This window comes from Apium graveolens, chromosome 7, assembly GCF_009905375.1.
Source record: "Apium graveolens cultivar Ventura chromosome 7, ASM990537v1, whole genome shotgun sequence".
Lineage (NCBI taxonomy): Eukaryota > Viridiplantae > Streptophyta > Magnoliopsida > Apiales > Apiaceae > Apium > Apium graveolens.
The window spans coordinates 8,369,246-8,394,935 of NC_133653.1; the positions used below are offsets into that span (position 1 = coordinate 8,369,246).

General features: G+C 34.5%; 2 protein-coding genes and 1 pseudogene across 2 annotated transcripts; 1 reads left to right on the forward strand and 2 right to left on the reverse strand.

Annotated features, from left to right (window-relative positions):
- Positions 1 to 749: 749 nt before the first annotated feature.
- LOC141672041 (BURP domain protein RD22-like) lies at positions 750 to 2,230 on the reverse strand (annotated as a pseudogene).
- A 3,027-nt stretch (positions 2,231 to 5,257) lies between these two features.
- On the reverse strand, positions 5,258 to 7,068 carry LOC141671444 (BURP domain protein RD22-like). Its single transcript, XM_074477695.1, has 3 exons — positions 6,910 to 7,068; positions 6,688 to 6,796; positions 5,258 to 6,408 (listed from the first exon to the last, which is right to left on the reverse strand). The coding sequence occupies exons 1-3, from the start codon at positions 6,946 to 6,948 to the stop codon at positions 5,480 to 5,482; spliced, it is 1,077 nt and encodes a 358-aa protein (XP_074333796.1). The 5' UTR covers positions 6,949 to 7,068; the 3' UTR covers positions 5,258 to 5,479.
- A 12,326-nt stretch (positions 7,069 to 19,394) lies between these two features.
- On the forward strand, positions 19,395 to 22,748 carry LOC141672247 (indole-3-pyruvate monooxygenase YUCCA6-like). Its single transcript, XM_074478803.1, has 4 exons — positions 19,395 to 20,558; positions 21,148 to 21,396; positions 21,878 to 22,000; positions 22,172 to 22,748. The coding sequence occupies exons 1-4, from the start codon at positions 19,878 to 19,880 to the stop codon at positions 22,382 to 22,384; spliced, it is 1,266 nt and encodes a 421-aa protein (XP_074334904.1). The 5' UTR covers positions 19,395 to 19,877; the 3' UTR covers positions 22,385 to 22,748.
- Positions 22,749 to 25,690: the final 2,942 nt, after the last annotated feature.

Here is a 25,690-nt window from a genome sequence, read left to right on the forward strand (position 1 = left end):
TTAAACAATCAAATTGACTTCTGCGTCTACTCACAAGAAAGTATGAAAATTGAAGTAAACTGCTTTAAGATTGTTATCAATCTTGTACGATAAAGACATTATTATATATATATATTGAATATATAACTAATTCATAAGAACATTGCTAATTCTTAAATCACATAAGCATATAAGAATTAACAATTAAATTAGGAGAAGGGTTTGAGAAAACAAACAGAGATTGGATTTAATCTCGAGTCCAGAAAATTGTCTCCTTAAAGCAGTTTCGCCCCGCACCATCCGTGTTTAGCGACCTGCTTCCCAGGATAAAACGAGATACTAGTATAATCGATTGATCGAATATACTCTCAGCGAACTTGAACTGAGCCCGAGAACTATCACCGGAATATTGAAAAAATTTAAGACTAAAGAGACCAAGAATGAAAAAGATGACTCTTATTTTCTTGACTTAATAAAACTGGTGCCCTAAGACTCTATTTATAAAGAGAGGCTTGAAAGGACTTGTTTTTCTTTTCGATGTGGTACATGGTATTTATAAGAAAAACTAAGGAATAGGTTTGTGCTACTTTCGATGTGGTACAAAACCACTTTTCATATTAAAAGGTAAAACTTTGGAATATCAGTTCTCATTCACCTTTTACTCATTTTGAGCGTGTTAATATGCGTTGGAATCCCCTCGAAGAGGAATACGTTCCAATAAATACACACCACTAACACATAATGTGTCTCACTCATATAGAGTCTCAAAATGATTCACAACTTAGTCTAAAATACTAAGTTTGTCCAACATATTCATTATAAATAAACAGAGCTTAAGACACTCCAAATATTACGAAATCTAGCAGTAACTTTAGTTTGAAACCCAAATGACATGATCCTCGGGAAGAAAAAACTTCCGGGCTTGACATTGAGCAAATGAAAAGCCATGTGTTTCGGATTCCAGGACGAGGTATCCGTGTGACATATAGCTGCTGCTTTAGCTTTCGTTCCATCATTTCCAACAAGCGAAACTGAATAGGCCTTAACATTGTTTGTATTATGGCAATAAAACACAGCATATGCATAGTTTGTCTTGTGACAGATAACAGCTTTTTGTCCGAGTACTTTTAATCCAACAATTCTATACTTCTGCACTTCACTTTCTTTCTCGAATTCTGTTGACGCTGCATTGACCTTTTTACCCAATTTAGAAGTGGTGAAATCGATCATATTCTCTAATGACGTTGCACAATACTTTTCCTTTTCTCCGCCTTTGACTCCTGGTGCTTCACATTCATCGATTGTGTTCTTCATTGTCTCGGATTCCAGTGTGTTCTGTTTCACGGAGAATCTGCTTAATATTTCGGGTAGTTTGTTGGATGAGAATGGAATGGAATCAGCAACATTGCGAGGCAAGAAAGTAGTTGGACTCTTAGACTTAGTGAAATGTAGAAATATATCTTTTCCTGGGAGCACATCTTTTTCTAAGAAAAACAGGGCTGCATAGGGATTGTCATGAAGCTGAACTTCAGAGGCAGCATAACCATAGATGTTCTGGACTCCAACATAAACTGGCTTTCCTTCGTGATCTGAATCGAATACTATGCCCCCTTTGCCAACATTGACGTTTGTTCTTTTCGCGGCCTGTCCCGTACTGATTCTGAGGCCAGAAGTGCTTTTGTCATCAATCCATCCTGCTTGTCCAAGATTACTGAATCTCATCACAATCTATTCATTTTTAGAATCATTCGCTTATGTTTTTTTGGGATTTGGTTAGCTAAATAAAGTTTATCATTTGATTATCATGTTAAGTAACAAGTCCATCTAAAACCTTAATATATCAGAGAAAATCCACAACAAGATCTTATACTATTCAACAGATCGAATACCGTATGATGTACCGGGAGATGGAAGAAGTTGGCTAATGGATTTAGGCATGGGAGTGTCTGGCAAAACTGATTTCCAGTAATCTTCAGAAGAAACAGCTGCATGACTTGCCACAAATGCTACCTGCAACATAAAATTTGTTAATCGATAACGTTTGCGGTACTCGAAGATGACTATATCCGTATCTGAAAAATAATTTACTTAATAATGTAGTTCAAGCAAATGGCGAGGAACCGGAACTTACGTTAAGAAGTGCACAGAAATGGAAGAAGATGAACTCCATTAAAAATCTAAGATTCAAGATGGAGTGTAATATATAGCTAGTTGGTGATTGTATGAGAAGGCGAGGGAGTGAAGTGTTGTATTTATAAGTGGATTAGTGAACGTGTAAAATCAGAGTGCATGTTTAAGTGTACCCCCCAGGCAATTTATTGAAGCTGCTAAGGTAGTTATGAGTCACTTCTACAGTGTAAGAATCTGTTTAAATTTAAATGCATGACCACACGTCCACACACTTAAATACACACCCCATAATTACATATCTAGGCACAACAATGAAATGGAAATTCAGCTGAAAAGCCTTTCGTGAACAAAATTCGGGATCCGTTCGAATAGAACTCGGCTCGGCTCGGCTCTATTCGTTTGCAGTTCTAGTTGACAATATAATAGGTTTCACACCCTAAAATACTAACCCAACACTATTAGGATTTATATGAGTTAAAAAAGTTTAATTCCCGTTAACACGATATATTAGTTGTGAAGCTAATCGAAAAATATATAATATGCTTTTTTTAATTTACAGTTAAATCTCGATAAATAAATATCGTGAGAATCAAAATATATTTTATTTATTAATCGAGATTATTCATTTATCGAAATAAAAAATACATTATCTTTATTATGTTGGGACCAAAAAAAATATTAATTTGATGAGATTATCATTTATCGAATATTTTTTTATCGAGGTTCTACTGTACCTCAATCGCAGTAATATAATAGACTAAATGTCGCAGTAATATAATAGACTAAATAAATAGAAAAATAAGTAGATGAAAATTGAAAAGTAACATAGAAATATAAATTTATTGGGCGCTGAGCAATCACATCTTTCATTAAAGATTTTTAATATATCCTACTGCGGTTCGATTTGACTCCATGGGCCTGTCACAACCATATGTATTTCGAGCCCAAGTGCCTCACAGGCCGAACCTTGGACCCAACTAAAACAAATTTCAAGCCCACATCAACACAATCCATATAGGTTTCTCCGAGATCACAAATTAACACAATAAAGGTTTTCCGATAAATTTTTGTGACTTGCTCTCCAAGAAACACAACACATTAAATCAACCCTAATCGACGTATAATTTTTTAGTTTCTCGCAAACACAGAAGAAAATCAAACAATGAATCACTACAATGTGTTTCGTATTTGCAAGAACGCAACCAAATCAGAAACAAAAGAAGCCTTAAAAAATCTAGCCATGCAGTTTCGCAGGAACAAGCACACTGTTACTTCTAATGCTGTTAATGTTAAACACAGCGTGAACAGATCTTTTTCGGCGTCCTCGAATTCTAATAATAAGTGTTGTTGTTGCGGGAATTCTAGCAGGAACACGATTTTCGATGATTTTAAGGAGCAATTTTGGAGTACAGAACCGACTTCTACTCGTGCAGAGAAGTATTTATGCTTTGGGGGTGGAGTTGCAGCTGGTCTGGGTTTTCTTGGGGGCTTGGAAATCATGTTTAGCTAGTTATTCGTACACTGTTTTCATCGCGATACTCGTGGGAATCCGATGTAGTGCTTAGTTTGAGATGTTTTTGTTACCAGAATCAATCAATCAATTAGTACTTGTTTTTTATGATCTTCAGTTATTTATGAGGTGATTATGTATCGTTTTTCAAACATTATATCTGAAGAAAGCAATTACTTATATGATCTACTTATATGATCTCCTTTTGTGTGTGTTTTAATGTTCATGATCTCCTTTATTTGAAGTAAATTTTAGGTCATGGATATTTATATTAATTAAATTTATCTGGATTCTGATCAGGGCCGGTATAGGGGTCTAGGATTGACAGTGCATAGGTTCTGAAGTACCTGAGTAGCAGAGGTTCGTAATGGTGGAGGTGTTAAATATATGATCCTATTGGACATTCCTCTAACACCTTAAAGTTTTAGATGAGCTCATTACTAAACACGAGGTATAGGCTATTGGGCCTTCCTCTAACACGTTAAAGTTTTAGATGAGCTGTTTACTCAACACGAGGTATAAGTGTTGATCCTTAACAGTACTGTTATATACCTTGAGTTTGTTTTGGAATTTGAGTGATGACTGTAGGCATAGGAGAATCTGGCAAAACTGATTAATACAAGGCGTATCAGTATATGTAACGTTAATACTTCTATAATGTTGTTCTTGAAAGGATAACTCTCGTATAATTAGAAAATAGAAGATCTTAATACTAAAAATGATTGCTTAGGAGAAAACGTTAATGAACCTGCAGAAACACTGTGAAGAAATCGTTAATCTAAGGTAGAATGAGTTCCTATAATTTACAAAAGTGTTATCAGACCTGCAGAAAAGAAAGAAAGAGTGTGAACTCCGTTGAAAAGAAATCAATAATTTAAGAATGTGAAGCAGTTGCAGGTGCCTAGTAAGGGGTACGTGAAACAACTACTGGAATTTAAGAATGTTAAGTTGTTGACTGTTGAACTTGAGGGTTCATGTGTAGTATAAAGAAGGGTAGCTCAGTTTGATTATATCTACATGTAAACACAATATATGACGTTTGAAAGGGTTCGATGATTGTTAGAGCATACTCGTCTATCATTGATAATAGGTGGTACTCTCTATCGTTGATAATAAACGCGATAAGTTATGCTGCAACAATTATCTGTTAATAATAAACGCGATAAGATATGCTGCAACAATCATCTGTTTATAATAAACGCAATAAGATATGTTGCGTTTAGAAGGGTTCGATGATTGTTAGAGCATACTCATCTATCATTGATAATAGGTGGTACTCTTTATCGTGGATAATAAGCGTGATAAGATATACTGCAAAAATTATATGTTGATAATAAGCGTGATAAGATATCCTACAACAATAATCTGTTTATAATAAACGCGATAAAATATGCTGCAACAATTATCTGTTGACATTAAGTGCGATAAAATATGCTGCAACAATCGTCTGTTGATAATAAACGCGATAAAATATGCTGCAACAATCATCTGTAAGAAACCCGAACTTTTGTAAAAGACATGAAAACAATATATCACCAACATTTGATGGCTCTTTTAATGACTTCCAAAGGCTCCCACAAACTTATAATGGACAGACGCAAGTACTTCTTGTAGTAATTCATTATAATATAACGTTACTGGCAGGCAAGTAAAAATCTTAGTTCAATAACAGGGCCATGAATGAGTCATGAATGCCTTTTTAGCAAGTACAATTCTTATACATAAAAATGTGCAGAAACATTCTTAAGATTATAAGCAGCAGCAGGCAGCCAAGCCTGGCTCATTATTCCTTCAAGATTGTCAAACATTCGAAAGAAAAGCTTATTACACACTACACATAACAAAATCCAGCAGTAATACTTAATATGGAACCCAAACGACATGATCCTCGGGAAGAAAATGGCAAACAGGAACACTTCCAGGCTTAACATTGAGCACCTGAAACGCCAAATGTTTCGGGTTCCATGAGGAAGTATCGGTGTGACAAATAGCTGCTGCTTTCGCTTTGGTTCCATCATTTCCAACAAGGGAAACTGTGTATGCCTTGACATTGTTAGTCTTATGGCAATAAAACACAGCATATGGATACTTTTGCTTGTGACAGATCACAGCTTTTTTCCCCAGTTTTTTTAATCCAACAATTCTATAACTCTGCATTTTACTTTCTTTTTCAACAACTGTTGACACTGCATTCACTTTTTCCCCCAATTTAGAAGTCGAGAAATCGATCATATTCTCTAGTGATGTTGCACAGTACTTCTCTTCGCCTTCAATGCTTGGCGCCTCGCATTCACTGAGTGTGTTCTTTATTGTTTCAGATTCCAAAGTGTTCTGTTTCACAGAGAATTTGTGAAGTATTTCTGGTAGTTTATTCGACAAGAATGGAATGGACTCAGCAACTTTTCGAGGCAAGAAAGTTGTTGGACTCGCGTGCCTGGTAAAATGTAGATTCATGTTTGTTCCTTGGTGTAAATCTTTTTCTAAGAAAAACAAAGCTACATTGGGATTATCATGCAGCTGAGCTGCAGAGGCAGCATATTTGTAGACGAATGGGTCAGGGCCTGGTGTGACTCCAACATAAACCGGCTTCCCTTTGTTGTCTGACCTGACTATTACACCACCTTTGCCAACACCAACATCAGTCTTTTCTCCAGGTGCTCCTGCAACGACTCCGACGCCTGAACCTTTTCCGACTGCTACATTAGTCCCTGTGCCATCACTATTGCCTGTGTTGACACCTACATTGCCCTCTCCCACGTCAACAGCTGTGCTTTTGTCATCCATCCATTCTGCATATCAACATTTTCCAACATTACAACCTTTTTAAAAACATTTGTTTATAGTTTTTCATGTCAATGAAAATTGTAAGGTTATGATAAGGTGTAGAAGTGAATCAAGAAGCTTTAGAGTCAATCTTTTGTTTTCTCGACTTATAAGTCAAAATCTGTTGTCACTTATGTTGCCCGACTTATAAGTCAGAAAAAGACCTTAACATAATGGACTAACTTATAGTAGGACTAACTCATAAGTCCGCGTTTTTAATATATAAAATCGAGGAGCTTACTAACCAGGAGATTGAAGAAGTTGACTAATAGATTTAGGCATGGGAGTGTTGGGCAAAACTGATCTCCAGTAATCTGCAGAAGATTGAGCTGCATGGCTTGCCACAAATGCTACCTGCAATATACTCATAAAGAAACACAAATTAAACCCTAAAAAAAGAACAGAGTAAAGAATCTATCTTACATAAAGAATGTACTCCAAGAGAACAGGAAATAAATATAACTTACAGAAAGAATTGCAAGGAAATGAAAGACATTGAACTCCATTGCAACCACTCAACTTCAATACTCAAATAAGACTATTTTAGATAATTTATTTAGTTGATGAATGCATGAAAAGAAAGGAAGCAAGGTCCAGTATTTATAAGCAAACTAAAAAACTGTGTACAATTTAAATAATAAATTCATGATGTCTCTTTTTGTTTCTTTTGAATAATTTTCTTGGTGCTGGTTTCTTTTGAATGATTTACTAACAAGAAAAAGCAACATATTTACAGTGTCACCTGCATTTGGCAAGCAACATACTCCTGTATTAATTTATGCCAACTGCACAATGCATGGTTTATTTGGTTTCGAAACAATTCTATTCGAATAATTTTAAAAGATTTATTGAATCTGGACATGACTGGAGCTCTGTACAAAGTTTCTTGATCAATGAAACATTATATCAACTAGGCTCTACCAGAGAAAATGACAGTTTCAAGTGAAAATGGAGATTCCGTAACAAAATCAAGAAACCAGTTGAAATTGAATGCGCCGAATTTGTTTGTTAGGAATTTTCTAAATTTATGTCTGCTGATAATAAGATACCAGGACGGGAATGTACCCATCCTGGTAGCTCGGGTTCATTGACACAGTCCGGGACTTTACCATTCCAAATTCCTAGTTCGATTTCAGAAGCTCGGATTTAAGTAGTGATCATGAGCGTATAAAATTTTCCTCTTCTTGCATTGCAAAGATCATGAAATTGTAATATCAGTCTATGTAGACTTGAATAAACTAATTCACAGAATGAAAAGCTCATTTAATATGAACATATATTAAGTTAAATTTTTTTGTTTTATATCAATTTCACATCTAAATTTTAAGTTTCTTCTTGTATGAACTTCTTTAAACGAGTCGTCTTCATTATTATAACAATAATTTAGGAACATAAATATGTAAGAGTGATTGATTATGAATTGCCAACTACTAACCAGAAGCTCGGTGCTTAACTATGTTTGATAATTGTATCCCTTCTTTTAACTTTTTCCTTCATTGGGAATACTAATTATACAGTTCCAAATTAAGTTATATTAGTTAGTAAAATAGGTCAATTGATCAAGTTAGTTATAACTAACTTTCCCTCCGTTAGATAGAGTAGTCTTGTATATAAGCTTTCTCTTTTACTTAACATTTCTGCACTTTTACATTTTACTTCTTCATTAAGAAATGAGAGTACATTTTTACAGAATTAACATGGTATCAGAGCTAAACTTAGTGAAAATTAATATGGTATCAGAGCTAAACTTAGTGATAATGGCGTATCTATATTCATATCTTTGTTGATCATCATCGTCTTCATTGAGTATCATCGTCTTCTCTGTTCTTTTTTTCGTAAGTTTCGTCTGAAATTCAGGGGTTAATCGCTTCCTTATCATCCTTTTAGCTTGTTACTACGTCCATAGTTGCATAAACAGTCAAGAAACGTAGAGTTGGTTGTTGATTGATGAATGATTTGATAAATTCGTCAGTCGTGATAGATTCCTTGTTTATATCTCTACTTACATCATTTTTTTAGCTGATCTTCTTCACGAACACATTGTGTTTGATTAATTGATTAGTAGAAATTAGTCTGAGAAATTTCTACACATCTCATTCGTTATTTCATTATTCGATTCCTACAATTGATCTCTGTAACTGATCTATAAGATCTTAGATCAATTAGTTTTGTAATCAATCTTTGACATGGCTACGGATACTAATACTGCCAATACCTTCAATCACAACACTGATTCATCGAGCGTTTACTATATACATCCATCAGATGCATCTACTACTCAGTTAGTATCTGTCAAATTCAATGGATCTGGATTTCACAATTGGAAACGTTCGATCATGCTAACACTCTCTGCTAAGAACAAACTAGGGTTTGTAAATGGCTCTATTCCTGTTCCAGAACTTACTTCTGATGAGCGTAAGTATTGGGAGCGATGTAATGATCTGGTTATCTCGTGGTTATTGTTTAATCTTGAGGAACATATTGCAAAAAGTGTGTTGTTTCTCGAAACTGCTAGAGATATTTGGGAGGATTTGGAAGCACGTTTTGGATATGCCTCAACTACACAGGTCTATTCCTTGTAGTAAAGTTTGCTGGAAATCAAGCAAGGATCTGAGTTCTCACTAAGATCAAAATATTATGGGCTGGTTTGAATGATGCAAATCCACTACCTTACTGTACTTGCACCAAGTGTACCTGTAATCTTACTCAAAAGATTCAACAGAAGCAACAAGAACACATAATGTTGCAGTTTATGATGAAACTGAATGATCAATTTAGTGCTGTGAGACCTAATGTTCTAATGATGCACCCCAATCCTAATGTGTCATAAGCATACAGATTGTTTGCTCAGGAGGAGCAACATAAGGCAGTTTCTCAACTTTCTAATCAGACTGAATCTCTTGCTTTCATGGTTGACAAAAGGAAGTTTAATGACTGAACAAGAAGTCCTATATTGAAAACAACAAATCTTCAGGAACTGGTGTTAAGACTGGAAGTGCTCCAGAAAAACTGGCAAACCGGTTTACTTTTGTGATCATTGTAAGATTCCTGACCATAGCATTGAGAGATGTTTCAAGCTTAATGGATATCCACCTGGCTTCATCAAACAAGATAAGAAAGTCTTAGCTGTTGTATCTCAGACTGATGAAAATTCACACAAGGCTGATGTACCTCAAATTAACATGGATCAATACAATCAACCGATGAGCTTGCTGAATGGCTCTTCTACATATATAACTGCAGAATCTTCTTCTAAACATGCTTTAATAGCAGGTAATATGTGTCTTCTTTCACATTCTAATCCTGAATGGCTCATAGACAGTGGAGCCATAAATCATATATGTCCTGATCTACATCTATTTGAAAATTATGAGCCTATTTCTGCCGGTGAAGATTTAATTACAATTCCAGATGGTACAAAAATCAAAGTTCTTCATAAGGGGACAGTCAAGTTAAATGATGATATCATTCTTCAACATGTTTTACATGTCCCAAATTTCTATTTCAGATTGATATTTGTTTCTAGATTATGTGCTGATCTAAATTGCAAAATGATATTCACTATTAAGGATTGTTTTCTATAGGGCCTTTCTCAGAACAAGCCTCTGATCCTCTTGGTAACTCAATAAATAGATTATATAGAGATGTGTCCACTGTTGATTCAAGAATTTCTCCAATCTGCAATTTTTCTAGCACTGTTGAAGCTACTCTTAAACTCTAACATCTAAGATTTGGACATCTTCCTTTTCAGCAACTACACTTGGTGGCTCCTGTTTCATCAAATATCAAATGTCTTCAAGATACTGTTTTTCAAGTATGTCCTGCTTCTAAGCAAACTAGGAAATCCTTTGTTTCTAGTCACATTAAAACTGTTTCTACTTTCGAATTGTTACACATTGATGTATGGGGTCCCTACAAGACTAATTCTCTCTCTGGATGTAATCAATTCCTCACAATTGTAAATGATTTCTCTAGATTTACTTGGATACATCTAATCAAACATAAATCAGATGTGGCTTCTATATTGAGTGATTTTTTGAAATATGTTGAGAATCAATTTCAGACTTCTGTTAAGTTCATAAGGTCTGATAATGAGGCTTAGTTACACAGTTATATGCAGATAAATGTATTGTACATCAAACCTCATGTGTTCATACTCCATAACAGAATGGTGTTGTGGAGAGAAAACACAGGCACTTACTTGAGACTGTCAGAGCTCTGCCCTTCAGTCTAAATTACCTGATAGATTTTGGGGAGAGTCATTATTATATGCTACTTATATTATTAACAGAATGCCTCTGAAGTCTATTGGTAATTCCACACCCTACTTCAAATTGTACAAAACCGATGCTGATATCACAAATCTCACAACTTATGGTTGTTTATGCTACATTTCCACCCTTAAGGTTCACAGATCTAAACTAGATCCTAGGGCTGTAGCTGGTATTTTTATAGGGTATTCCAACACTACTAAAGGATACAAGGTCTATAATCTTAAAACTAATGCAATAGTTTTCTCCAGAGATGTTTATTTTCATGAATATCTTTTTCCCTTCAAGATTTTAAATCAGACTCATATCACTCAATCACAATTTCTAGATGATATTTTTCTGCCTTCAATTCCTTTTAAGGATGTTATTAATTATTCTTTGTCTCCCTCACATTCTGTTTCACAATCTGAGAACTTTAATTTCAATCATAACATCCTTCTCCTGACACTATTTCCAGTCCCGATTCTCCTAAAACTACTAGTAGTAGTTCTACTAATAGCGTTCCTTCACCTGACACCTTAGTGAATCTTTCAGTTATTCCTGAACCCCCTGCACCTAGACAATCTGGAAGAACAAAGAATCCTCATTCCTATCTGCAACACTATATTTGTAATCTTACTCATCAATCTGAGTCTGTAAAACCTTCCGCACATTGGTGCAATTTAGTTGATGCTTCCAGCATTCTTTCTCATTCCATTAGTTCTATTAAAGAATCATTTTCTTATAAGAATGCTTCTCTTAATCCTGTTTAGCAAGATGCAACGAAAAAAGAGTTAGATGCTTTAGCTGCTAATCAGACCTGGGATTTAGTTCCATTACCTAAAGGTAAGAAACCAATTGGGTGTAAATGGGTGTATAAGACTAAATTGCATGCTAATGGGAGTCTGGAAAGATGTAAGGCTAGGCTTGTAGCAAAAGGGTACAATCAAAAGCATGGAATTGATTATGATGAAGTTTTTTCTCCTATAGTAAAGATGGCAACTGTAAGATGTCTGATTTCTCTGGCAGCTAGTAAAAAGTGGCAGTTGCATCAACTTGATGTCAACAATGCCTTTCTTTATGGGGATTTACTAGAGGAAGTGTATATGCAAGTTCCAGAAAGCCTTGATAATCCTTTCAACCTTGTCTGCAGACTGAGAAAATTACTTTATGGTTTAAAACAAGCCTCCAGGATGTGGTTTTCTAAGCTTGCTGGAGAACTGATAAATTAGGGTTATTCTCAATCCAAGAATGATTATAGTTTGTTCATTTATAAGACTGACATTGATATTACAATTGTAGCAGTGTATGTGGATGATATCATTATCACATGGAGTAACACTAAGGAGATACACACTCTCAAAACATATTTAGATGATGTGTTTAGTATCAAGGACCTTGGACTATTGCATTATTTCATTAGGATTGAGATTACTCATGTACCAGAGGGTATTGTTTTAAGCCAAAAAAATTCACACATGATCTTCTTCAACTCAGCAATGTTGACTGTTCCAAGAAGGTTGTCACTCCTCTTCCACTTCATCTCAAATTGAAGGCTTCAGATGGTGATTTATTTTCTGATCTGGAACTTTATAGAACTTTATTGGGTAAGCTCAATTTTTTGACAAATACACGGCCTGATCTTAGCTATTCTGTTCAACCGCTTAGTAAGTTTTTGCATCAACCTCGGGTACCACATTTTGACGCCTTACTACATACATTGAGATATATAAATCATACTGCTGGTCAAGGTATTATGCTTCAGGATCAAATAATATAACTCTGCAAGCCTATTCAGACTCTGATCGGGCTGCTTGCCCAGATTCTAGACGGTCGGTTACTGGTTATGTTCTTATGCTGGGCAATTCACTTATCACTTGGAAGTCAAAAAAATAATCTACTGTTTCTAGATCAAGCTCCGAGGCTGAGTATCGTGTCATGACGTCTGCAGCCTCTGAAGTCACTTTGTTACTTCGTCTCTTGACATAATTAGGCGTTTCCAACCTCACTCCAGTCACGCTACATTGTGATAATCAATCAGCCATTCACATAGCAAAAAACCCAGTTTTTCATGAACGTACCAAACATATAAAAGTTGACTGTCATTTCACTCGAGATAAGGTGCTTGAGGGCTTGCTACAATTGACCTATATTCCCACTCAGCATCAACTTGCGGACATATTTACCAAAACTGTTCCTTCTCCCTAGATGCAATTTCTTTCCTCCAAGCTAGGGTTGTATGATCTTTCTGATCATCCTCCTCCTACCTTGAGGGGGGCTATTGGGAATACTACTTGTACAGTTTCATATTAAGTTATATTAGTTAGTAAAATAGGCCAATTGGTCAAGTTAGTTATAACTAACTTTCCCTCCATTAGATAGAGTAGTCTTGTATATAAGTTTTCTCTTTTCCATTTCTCTGTACTTAACATTTCTGCACTTGTACATTTTACTTCTTCATTAAGAAATGAGGGTACATTTTTACAGAATTAACATCCTTTGCCTAAACTCTGTTTCAAAAGGAGCACGGTTAAATAGCTAAAGTTAAGTGTTTAAGGTGCTGTGTTCGATTATCGTTCATCCCGACAATTTATGAGAAATGATACTCAATTGTAAGATTATAAGTCATACTTATAAAAAAAGAAATTATTTCAAGAAGTCATTGCGCCTCGGGCCCTGAAGTCGCACCAAGCTGATCGGCCCAAATTCTACTTATTGTAGCAGGCCCGATAATTTTTTTGAGTGGTTAATCATTTAGCCCATATAAGTTTCCATACTTTCGATAAGCAATATAAGTTTAAAGGCCCAATTATAAAACTCTCAGAACCAACGCCAAATGAGAATAATAGTAAATTGTGGGCTGGGGGTTTAAAATCATTACTATAATAATTCCTTTTGTCCAATAATTAGGTTCCGAGTAATGTTACAGTCAAAAATAAAATAATAAAATATTATAAAATGATGTGACATGGGATGATATAGCAATATAAATTAATTTAATTTAATTGGTGTTATTATGTTGTTATTAGTGTAAGTGAGTTACATTTACAGTCTACCGCCAATACAGTGTCAATTTACAACTATTTTAAAATCTAATTTTATACTCATAATATTTTTCATTAGGTTTGTACGTCTTTGGAGGATCGAATTCGGACAACAAGATTTGAACTATCTTATATACTCTACAATGAATTATGTTTAGGCCTCTTTGAGCAAAAAAAACTTATATGAATTTTAGTTTATAAAATTTGTTCTATTTTAATTTCAAAAATTATATTTATTGACTTGCCAAAATAACAAGATGTGCACCTTATTTTCTCTTACATGTTTTTAAGAGTAAATAGTGGAATTTTGATGCAAAAAAACACGAATTTGAATTTGATAGATGAATAAATAATTTGCATGCTAGTCTATAACTACCCTACTTCAATTTTAAAATCTTGAAAAGTACTTCTGATAAGCTGCAGAACTTTATGCTTTGTGACACACATAAGAAAAAGAAGAATTGTCGTGTACATGTCTAATCTAACCTTTCAACTCAAAACTTAAAATATCAAATCTTCAAAAGAATTCAATTAATTAAGTTATTATGAAATGAGTGCATGGAACCCATACATAAAAAGTAACATTCTCTCCTCTTAATAACATTTTTTATTATGGTTATGGACTTCCATTTATAATAAAGTGAGTATTTGTTTAGTGTTTTAGGATGCCTCTACATGATGCTTCAAAACTATAATACAATTGCATTTCTTTAATTAGTCTGCAGAAAGGTCGAATTTGAAATCTGAGAGGTAGCTGTTTATCAATTTAATGTCATGCGTGTTATTTGTCAACTTAAACTTAATTATAGTAACGGTTTGTCTTGTGTGCGCATGAACACATGTTAATAAAATATAATTGATGAGTTGTAAAAATTTTATTGATGCAGATTTTTGCGTAGAGAGATCCATCATTATTAATGAGATGTCCACTGCGCTACTACATGCAACACACTAAAAAAGGATTTGTATATAAGCAATTAATCCCGCACTAATGACTAAATAGAGATGCACAGAAAATCCGATTCCGAAAAGTTCGTCCAATCTGATTCGGAAAAAAATTGATAAAAATCCGATCTGAAAAAAGCCCGGCCCGACCCGATCCGGTCTGCGGGCCTTAACATGCCACATATTTTTCATAAAAATCCGGCCCGATCCGATCCGGTAAAAGCGCGAATTTAAGCCCGATCCGGATTTAGGCCGGATATGGTCAAAAGTTCGGCCCAATCCGGATAAAAACCCGATCCGGCACGATTCGGCCTTATAAAAGCACTGATTTTATGATGATTTTTAATAAATATTCGAATAAAACTTTGAAAAAATTATGTTTTATCCAAATTTATTCTATAATTGTATATAGTTTTGAATAAAAATTCTAACTTTCTAATATAATTTCGTTCAAATTCATAAATTAAATATATTAAAATCGAATTACCGAATTGTAAATTTTAAATTATAAACAAATTTAAGGTATAACATGAAGAAATTATTCCAAATTCTAATCAAGAGTACGTATATAAATAAAAGCCTAAACTTACAAATACATTCTAAAAAAAATACAAAAATTATTTATTATTACCAAAAAAGTAATATTAATAATATTAAAATTATTTAAAAAATCCGGTGGCCCGGCCCGGCCCGGCCCGATCCGGCCCGATACGCAGGTCTAAACGAACCTAGTTATTTTGAATGAAATCCGGCCCAATTTTTAAAAAGCTCAACCCGACCCAATTTTAAAAGATCCGGTTTTTTCAAAGCCCGTCACGAATCCGGTCCGATCCGATTTCTGTGCATCTCTAGACTAAGCTCATCGATTAACAAAAAAAACCAACTGTAATGTTTATGTATGAGCTTATTTAATTAAACGAATTAAATTACATATATTTAAACAAATTTTTTAATATGTGTACTTGCTGCCTACATAAAAAATTTTATCAATTAAAATAAACTAAATTTATGTGATTTCGCGCTTGACATATATACATGAGTATACACTACAATAACCAATATTTAAATTATCATGACAAATCAAGATAATGTGCGTGATATAAACTAATATATTATCACCAAATATCGCTTTATATGAACACATGAATTATGTAAATACTCAGGTAATTTTGACCAACTAAATTTTACATTGACTAAATTCGATCTTTTCTGATGAGTTAAAAAGTTACCGATAAATTTGACTAAATAATGTCGAATAGGCGTATTTTTAAATTTATTTAGTCGCTCGAATTTATGTTTATTTTCAATCAAATTTCTTGCAAAAGATTTTTTTTCTTTCTTAAACAAACAACACTACCTTGCGTGTACTTCATTTTGATCGCCCCAACTTTGTCATGTATGTGCCCTTTCATGGGGTTCAAAACTTCATACCGAAGCCACTTATTATTATTTGAATTTTCTGGAACAATGCCTCTTTTCATTCCAATAATACGCATGTCTAATTTCTTAAACAATACAAACTTGCATGGCACTTTCATTTCTCGCACTTTTTAGTTTCTTTATTATATACTCTCTCCGTCCCTCCAAATTGTAATCGTTTCTACGAGAGTGTCCGACACATATTTTAAAATAAAAAGAAAGTATAGTTATTTATTTATTTTTTTAAATTTTATTTGTCTGAATAAAAGTTTAAAACTTCTATTTTTATTTAGAAAAATGATTTTTTTTAAAAAGATTATAAAACTATACTTTCTATTCATCTTAAAATGTGTGCCGGACAATCTCCCGAAAACGATAACAATTGGGAGGGACGAAGGGAGTATAAAATTAAATATCCTCGGTCTTTTTTGGAAGTGGGACTCGCATGTATTCGGTACCACCGTGAGTGCCTGAGACTTTCTTTTGATAAGGGAGTCCACGGGGCTTTTTTCAACCATCTTAGATGTTAAAAGATCAAATCATTGTTTCTTGAACAATGTAGACTGTTCAGAAATTAGGGATAGAAATAGAACACCTCCCCAGTCGATCGCAAACAAAATGTTTTGTGTGCGCTGTTTCACTGCGATCAATTATTGACAAACCATTTATTCGTAAATAAATTTAATGAATTTGCGGAAGTGCGAAGAAGGAATGGCTAGACCACATGCATTCACGTCAAATTCTCATATAAAATCTAGACGCGATTTTTTTTGGACAAATTGGTTTACAATAATCACTTGTCATATGGATATATCAGAAATATAATTATCACGTGGGAAAACACTCAATGCACAGATGGCAACAGATCAATATATGAATCAAATAAGTATCAAATTGCACTAGCTGAAACACCAATAATATTCTCACCGATCATTATTAGGTTTCATACAGGTTATGATCAGATATATATTGTGTGGGGGAATACGCTTGCGACGTCTGCTTCTGTACGACGCAATTAGGTTGAGATGCTGTTCATAGTACTAAGTACTTGTGGTATGCGAATATATATAAAAAAAACTGTGAAATGTATTATTTGGCATTTTTGCACCTTTCGAGTACTGGTGCTCAAGGCATATGAACATGATTCTTGTGTACTTGATACAATATTTTAGGGCTTTGATATTGGTAGATGAGATACCAGTATAACATTTAATATATGAAAAGAAAAGGCAACAGTCTACAAAACGATGATAGAGCAAGTCCGAACAGAGTCCCTCCCGGACATGATGTTATACACTTTAACACAATTTACAACTGATTTAGTGTTACAAATTTGACGTAAACATTCGTGTTTGTGTATTTTTATGATATACGTACAGCGAAAGAAAGAAAGAATTAGAGACACAGTTCTTGGTTGACAATCAAGAGGGAACAATCTGCAGAATGACTTGATTACTTTGTACTGCTTAGCTTACTATTTACAGGAACTTTCACCTTGCAGACCTTTGATTTCAACATGGTAATCTTCAATCTGTGTCATGGATGTTTGACGAGATATAGAAAATATTGTAGATATTAATATTTCTTCAAAGCAATTGACAACACTATATATGTAGAATGAAGGAGGGGAAAATAACATGCAAAATTTGTTGATATGTAGTTCATCCTACTTCCTAAAACTATAGTAAAAATATCTTTTATCGTATCATGTAATAAAGTTTTAAGTCGGGAAAACCATATTTCTTGTAGTGTTATATGTATTTTAAGTTCCAAATATATTCGTTGTGAAATTAGGGTGTTACAATACCACACTTAAAATCATGACCCAGACAGATAATAGGACTCATATAGTATTTCTCTAGTTATTGTGTAATAATAATACGGGTCGGTTTAATGTCCCCCACCTCCATATCTTTATTTATTGTTTGATAGTATATCATTAGCTTTCGGGCCTCACCTCCGACAATTTGATGTGTCTGATAGTCGGTTCTGATATCATATCCAACAACCCGAATCATATTTCTGGTCTTTTATAAAAATTGGGTTAAATCGCAATTTCGAATATAAAATAAAGAGAAGTCTATTGGCTCAAATATAGTCAATTTGAACAAATCACAAATCCATCATAGGTCCCCATAAAATCATAATTTATCGGTGCAATTTGTAACATAAATTGCCTTAATTATGTTTCAAATTTACGAGAATAAGTGTTACAAGCCCCCGTCAAAAATAGAACTAGGGATGACAATCGGGTCGGATCGGATCGTGTATTGCAGAATTCGTATCCAAACCCGAAAATTGTATCCATATTCGAACCCGAAAAATACACGAAAATAATTATCCGAACCCGATCCATCGGATTTCGGATCGAATTCGGGTAATACCCGAAACTCGATTTTTTTTGAATTGGATATTCATACCCCAACCCCAAACCCGAACCCGAACCCGAATCTGAAATATGAAATTTTGTATAATTACAGATATTGCAAGTGCTTGTGGTCGAACCCACGACTTGCAGATAAATAGTTTTAACGTATCATCTTCAACTACTCCCCCACATCATTAATTGTGTTGTTAGATGTATAGCTAAAATTTAAAAAATCAACTCAATTGATACCCAACTAATTACATTTATCACTAAAAGCTGTTTTGTTAACCTTATCAACCTTATCACTGTTTAAATGATTGAATAATTATATTTCATTGAACTTTATTATTAGTTAATTTTTAACATAAATATAAAAATATACTGTATGTTCTAAAAATTATATAATAATATGTATAATTTATATTATATAAAATAATATATATAATATATTTTAATGTGTTATATATATAATTCTAATATTATATATATATATATGTAATACTTCGGGTATTTTCGGATTTCGGGTTTGGATGGAGTTTCGGATTTCGGATCGGTATACCTAATATTCAAATACAAATCCAAAAATTTTCGGGTTTAAAATCCAAAATCCAAATCCAAAAAACCGGGTTCGATAAATCCAAAATTTCGCATTTCGAATCGGGTATCCGTCAGATCGGATTATTTTGCATCCCTAAATAGAACAAATATGGCTTACACATTAATATATATAAAATTTTAAATCATACTCTTCTGACATTAATTTTATATTCTAAGTTTCTATATTAGTATAAGAAAATTTTATTTAGGTAAAGATCACCTATTAAATATTGTATGTGTGGGGACATATAGAAAGAAGCTACTATATATATATGACCCATGTTTGTTACTTCTCACTACCACTTGGCCACACACATGTACAAAGAGAGTTCACTTCAGTTCATGATCTCCTATATATGAACTCCAAGAATGAATAGCTCTTGCAATATTCACACATAAATCATTATTATTCTTTTTTTTTGTGTTGTTGAATATTGATTGAATGCTGATTTAGCCTTCCCTTGTCCGCTTATTCCTCCTCCTGGATTAACAAAAATTATTTTTAGTGTTTAAGTGGATAAGAACTATTAATCCACTCCACTATTATAGGATTTCTACATCTCTTCTAAATCTTCTTCAAGATAAGTTTGTAGACAAATTAGTTTATCCATTGTTTTATTTAATCTCCCCCTCAACTTCTCCTTATTTTTGCCTTCTTTTCTGCATCCATTTTTGACTCCTCTATCATCTTTTTTCAATGCCTCTCATTTAGATCACTCACTCAACCTAAACACAACCCTAATATAAACCATTTTTATTATATTCTCCATCTTTTTTCTAATCACTTACATATATAGTTATTGTTTTATCAAATGTTCATGGATTATTTGAAGGAAATGGAATGCAAGGAATCCAATGATCACCGGAGATGTGTTTTTGTTCCTGGTCCGGTGATCGTCGGAGCAGGACCATCCGGTTTAGCTGTGGCAGCCTGCTTGAAGCAACGTGGGATACCTAGTGTTGTTCTAGAAAGATCCAATTGTGTAGCTTCTTTATGGCAGCTCAAGAGTTATGATCGTCTTCGTCTCCATTTACCTAAACAATTTTGTGAGCTTCCTCTCATGCATTTCCCTCAAAACTTCCCTACTTACCCTACTAAGCAACAATTTGTAAGCTACTTGGAAAATTATGCAACAAAATTTGAAATCAACCCATTGTTTAGTGAGTGTGTGGAGAGAGCTGAGTTTGATTCAAGTATCGGGTTTTGGCGCGTGAGGAGCGTGGGAATGGGGAAGAATGGGGAGGAGAGGAGATGTGAGTTTGTTTGTCGATGGTTGGTGGTGGCTACCGGAGAGAATGCGGAAGCGGTTGTGCCGAAGATTCGAGGAATGGAGGAGTTTAGTGGACCAATAGTGCATACTAGTAGTTATAAAAGTGGTGATGCATTTGGAGGGAAGAAAGTTTTGGTTGTTGGATGTGGAAATTCAGGAATGGAAGTTTGTTTAGATCTTTGCAATTATAATGCTTCACCTTCTCTTGTTGTTAGAGATGCGGTAAGAAATTACATTTCAATTTTTAAGAATTTTATGTTTTTTTATTTGTTTTTAGCTATATTATGCATAATGCATGCATGTATAGTTAACCCCTGTTTTGGTTCGGTTGTTATTGTGTGGTCAGAACAAATCTTTGTTTCTTGTAGTGTTTGGTATTCTCAAGCATGCTATGCAATTACTAGAAAGTAGAAACATAGGTTTAGTATTTTTATGAGCAGTGCTAGGTTTAGAGAATTGTGTATGAAAAAAATAACATGACAAGTGATGTAAGATGTTTTAATTTGGTTTGTTGACCTAAATACATGGAATCCATTCCAATTAAAATCCAGCACATGTCATTTTATACAAAATTTTGTACGTAATTCTCTACACCAAATATTTTCTCATTTTTATACCATAACACATAGATGCATGCCTCAAATATTATATATATGGAGTGAGAGTGTTGAAGAGTATAGTGATGTTTGTGTTTCATCACTGTCATGTACTTGAAAACTGCTTTGAATCTATCTTTTTTGAGTTGTTCCTTTTTAAGTCCCAAGTCTTTTCTAAGTGACCCTTCTTTTTGAATTGATTCACCTTTGTTTAGGTACATGTTCTCCCCAGAGAGGTGCTTGGAAATTCGACTTTTGGGCTGTCAATGTGGTTGCTCAAGTGGTTTCCTGTCCGATTTGTCGATACTTTCTTGTTGATTGTTTGTAGAATCTTGATCGGAGATACTTCTAAACTTGGCCTTGTCCGGCCTTCTATCGGACCCCTAGAGCTCAAGAATTCGGCCGGTAAAACACCCGTGTTGGATGTCGGGACACTTGACAGGATTAAAAATGGAGATATCAAGGTATATACATATACCCTAGCAACATTTTCAATTTCTTCATTCTAATTAGAAATATACTCACTCTGTCCAATTAAATTCTCTACTTACTTTTTGGCACGTTTTTAAATGCTATTTTAAAGTATAGCTCCATTATATATTTTTAAATTTTTTTTTTCTGTATAAAAATTTTATGTTTAAACTTTTATTCAAAAAAAAATTAGAAAAAAATATTACGAAACTATATTTTATAGAAGTTTCGAAATGCGTGCAAATAGTAAATGTAGAGAAATCAACGGGACGGATGAAGTATATGAGAAAGTTCTTGTCCGTTATATCATTTGAATTTTTTTATGGAATCTCGCATTAAATTAGTTTTTACTAATTAATTTATGAACTATAAGAAACAAGGCATTTATCGACCGACCTGGTTTCTTGTAGTGATGGTGTACATTTTTTCTATGACGAAGGAAGTGTTTTATAATATGAAAATTTGTGAATATAGGTAGTTCCGGGGATACAAAGATTAACTCAAAAGACAGTGGAATTTGTGGATGGAGAAAAAGAAAATTTCGATGCAATAATATTAGCAACAGGTTACAAAAGCAATGTACCCTCTTGGCTAAAGGTACTAAGCTATCTTTTGATCTCTTACACTTTAATTCTATCACTTTTCTTGATTCTTAGGATACAGCTAGTTATAATGCATGGTTTCACAATAAAGTTCAAAGGAGCTCCTAAAAAGGGAAAGATACGTAGTATCATATATGGCCCTAACAAACTGTGCTTTTGTCCCCAGGAGAGGGAAATGTTTTCGGAGAAAGATGGATTGCCTAGGCGGCCATTTCCAAACGGTTGGAAAGGTGAGAGTGGGCTATACGCGGTGGGGTTCACCAAACGTGGACTCCTCGGAGCCTCCATGGATGCCAGGCAAATTGCAGACGATATCGAACGGTGTTGGAAGGCAGAGGCTAAGAATTTCTCGAATCTGTCACGGCCATTTACGTCGTGATGACATAATGTGTTTTTCTTGGAAATAGTTAGTTAAGTTTGTGTAATTAGTTTGCTAACCCTAGTTAAATTTTGTACTAAACATGGCTTAGCCGAGGTGGAGGTGCTAGAGCCTGGGAGTGGTGGAGGCTCCCGCGAATCTCAGGGTCGGCCTGGTCTGTGTACATTTACCAGCTAGAGGCTAGATTGTACACAATTGACAAGAGGGTGGGGAAGGGTAATAGGGTGAAATGCTAAGTGTACGGATGTATGGTTTGGGTTTCTGATAAGTAGAGATTAGGATTTTTAAGGCTTGTAATGAAAAGGAGATGTTGGTGATAAAAGATGACTTCTAATCAAATGAAGTAGTTTGTACATAAATGAATGAATGGATGAATGATTGTAGCAAAATTTCCCATCTTTTTCGCATAATCACATGACCATTTCGTTGCTAATTAAGTAATATCTCCGTTTGACTGTTAATATTATTTAATTTTTTCTTACATAATTTAAATAATATTAACAATTCAATATTCATCATTAAAATGGGACCAGGTCCTTAATAATAAAGCACATATAAACTTATATATATGTTATTTAATTTCAATATTTGTCATTAAAATGGATCAGATCCTTAATAATAAAGCGCATATAAGCTATATAAGCTTATATGTATGTTGCTTACATACCATGAATGTAGATGAACCTACAGAAGTTGCAAATGTATGGCTTTTTCTAGTAAAATAGAACATATATGATTTGTTAAAAAGGTATGAATAATTAGAGTACTTTCGAACTTAACAAGTACTTAACCAAGCATAACATTTGCGGTCTAAAATTGCGTTGGCATGTTAGTTACTCTGAGAGAGAATGTTCATAGAATATTCATAAAACAAACCCCACAGCTACAAAAGCAAATCAATGTAGATGTTTATACATCTAAATACAAAGAAACAAATACAAGTTTTTAGCTTTAAGTGTTCGAACATTACTGAAAGCCAATTGTCATACCCAAAATTTGGTATTGGATTGATGCGGGTCAAACGCGGACCGATTACGGTCACACTCGGTTTTGCGTTGTAAAAGGTGAGGACGCGCCAACGAAAGCAGGACGCGCCCACCTTTGAAGAAGTGTTTACAAATAAAGGTTTTGTGATAAAGCTTGAGAGCACATCCTAAAGTAGGACGTGTCCAAAGGCGCCCTGGAGTTTTAGACGCGTCCAATGTGGTGGAAACATTTGACAGTTATCTTTATCTGGCAACGAGGGTTGTGTGACGTGCTCAGGGAGAAAGGACGCGTCCTAATATGCTGGATGTCAGGGAAGGTAGTTGCTGGAAGAACAAATATAAGTTTCATGAGAGTCAGGACGCGTCCTATGGGTGGTAAATGTTTTCTCAAGGGTGACCCCAGGACAAAGCATGCATGGAAACGAGCAATGGAGATTATTTTCACTAACGTATTTGTTGCAGGTACTCTTTTAGAAATTCCCTTCTTGAGACGGTCAAGGAGGGGGATGTCTGTGAAAATCTTGAAGGCCTCCAGGGGTATGCCTGATGATTGAAAGCCTCCTCCTGTATTCAACGGGTGTCCTCGTTGGGGATGCGGGGTTAACTTTGGTGTGTGCTTTGGGAACTCTGTTCTTGTATTCAACGGGTGTCCTCGTTGGAGAACTTTGGAGTCATCCTGCACTTTGCACCCAAGAGCTTGGGATCACCTATCCTGCTATCTGGTGGGTTATCCTCATTCGGGGGACAGGGACGCGTCCGGCATTTGGGGTGAACCGTGGCTATACCTGCGTCCGTAAAATCAAGGGAGATAGCTGTAGCGGTGTGTTATCCTTGCGCAGGGAGATGCACTATCCGTGAAGTCCTACGATTACAGACGAGCCTTGGTCCTTTGCGGTTGGGCCTCATAGTTGGACATTGCTAGAGCTAGCAGAAGACGGATTCTGGATGGGTTTCTGTCGGGCCTAGGAATAAGAAGTCTAAGCCCATTAGATTTCTTGTTCCCCAAGAACTACGTCAGACTTGATCCCTATATAAAGTGTACGTAGACATGTAATATCCGGGAAAATTATGTGAATATTTGATGTTAAATAAATAAATATTATGTGTTTATATAATTTAAAATGTTTATTGTCATAAGATTACATGTTTTAAATGCTATTTGTGTTTTCGTGCGGATCAGAAATTTTTTCGATTAATTATGATGTGTTTAAACTACAATTATATGAATCGGTCTGCAATTTGAACTCGTATTTAATTACGTCTTTATCAAGGTACCTGTTTTATCTTGATGTATGTGCATTTGATTCTATTTTACGTGTTTTTGAAATTTTCCAGTTAATTTAAGTATCGTTTTGTTTTCGAAAACGAGCTGACCGGGACCCCACCGGGACGTTAAAGTCCATAAAATTCGTGTCTTTATTTTTATAAAATTATTCATATTTCAAATACCCTTTATTTTTGTATTTTTGAATTATTCGCAATTTTGGGGAATTTTGACATTAATTTTTGTATTTTATCATTTTTAAAATTATTCCCCCGTAATTATTATTTTTGGGCCCTAATTATGATAATTAGGGGATAAAAATACCCTTAAATGATTTTAGAGTATTGATTTTTCAGATAATATAAATAGTGGAAACTGATTTTTATTCATTTTATTTTATTAAAATTTCAGAAAAAAATAGAATAATTTAAGAACAAATCTTTGGGGGTGAGATTTCTTCTTCAACTTCAATCCTTGTTTTTAATCGATTTAGCAAACCAAATCGGGCGCTCTGATAGTCAAAATCATCCCCGTGATAAGAGCTTTTCATTGATACCAGAATCGTGACCCGAGATTTAATAGTGGTAAAAATCAATTTTTTTTGTTTTGTTCTTGAAATTCGATTTTGATTTTTAAGGATTTTTGAATGATTCTGATATTACCAATAGTTTTAGATGATGATTTCCAGTCGATTTGATTATAAATTTGCATTGTTTGATTTCCGAAATGTTAAAGTCGAGTTCTAAGTTTTTTTTATTTTTCAAATTGATTTTTATGATTATTGTGATGTTCTTGATGATTGTTGAGGATATAGATAGTTTATAATTGTTCAGGGCTTTGATTTCGGATATAAATAGCGAGTTTTGGTTGTGGTTTGATTGATTTCGTGTTTCGCCGGAAAGCTCCGAGTTTCGCCAGTTTTAATGGCAACTCGGTCGGCGGTTGGCTTCTGGGACTCATGTCCGACAGTTGAGACCGTAGTGGACAGTAGGAGTATTTAGGAATCGTTTAACATCAAATCTGGACTGAAATCGTGATGTTTCGAGCAAGAACGCG

Bases quoted from the DNA above. Each gene is read 5' to 3' on its own strand.
- LOC141671444 (XM_074477695.1), bottom strand. From the start codon at position 6,948: ATGGAGTTCAATGTCTTTCATTTCCTTGCAATTCTTTCT. The intron at 6,797-6,909 runs GTAAGTTATATT...AGTATATTGCAG, and splicing joins ATTTCCTTGCAATTCTTTCT to GTAGCATTTGTGGCAAGCCA. The intron at 6,409-6,687 runs GTTAGTAAGCTC...GTTGATATGCAG, and splicing joins TCAACTTCTTCAATCTCCTG to AATGGATGGATGACAAAAGC.
- LOC141672247 (XM_074478803.1), top strand. From the start codon at position 19,878: ATGTTCATGGATTATTTGAAGGAAATGGAATGCAAGGAATCCAATGAT. The intron at 20,559-21,147 runs GTAAGAAATTAC...ACCTTTGTTTAG, and splicing joins CTCTTGTTGTTAGAGATGCG to GTACATGTTCTCCCCAGAGA. The intron at 21,397-21,877 runs GTATATACATAT...TTGTGAATATAG, and splicing joins TTAAAAATGGAGATATCAAG to GTAGTTCCGGGGATACAAAG.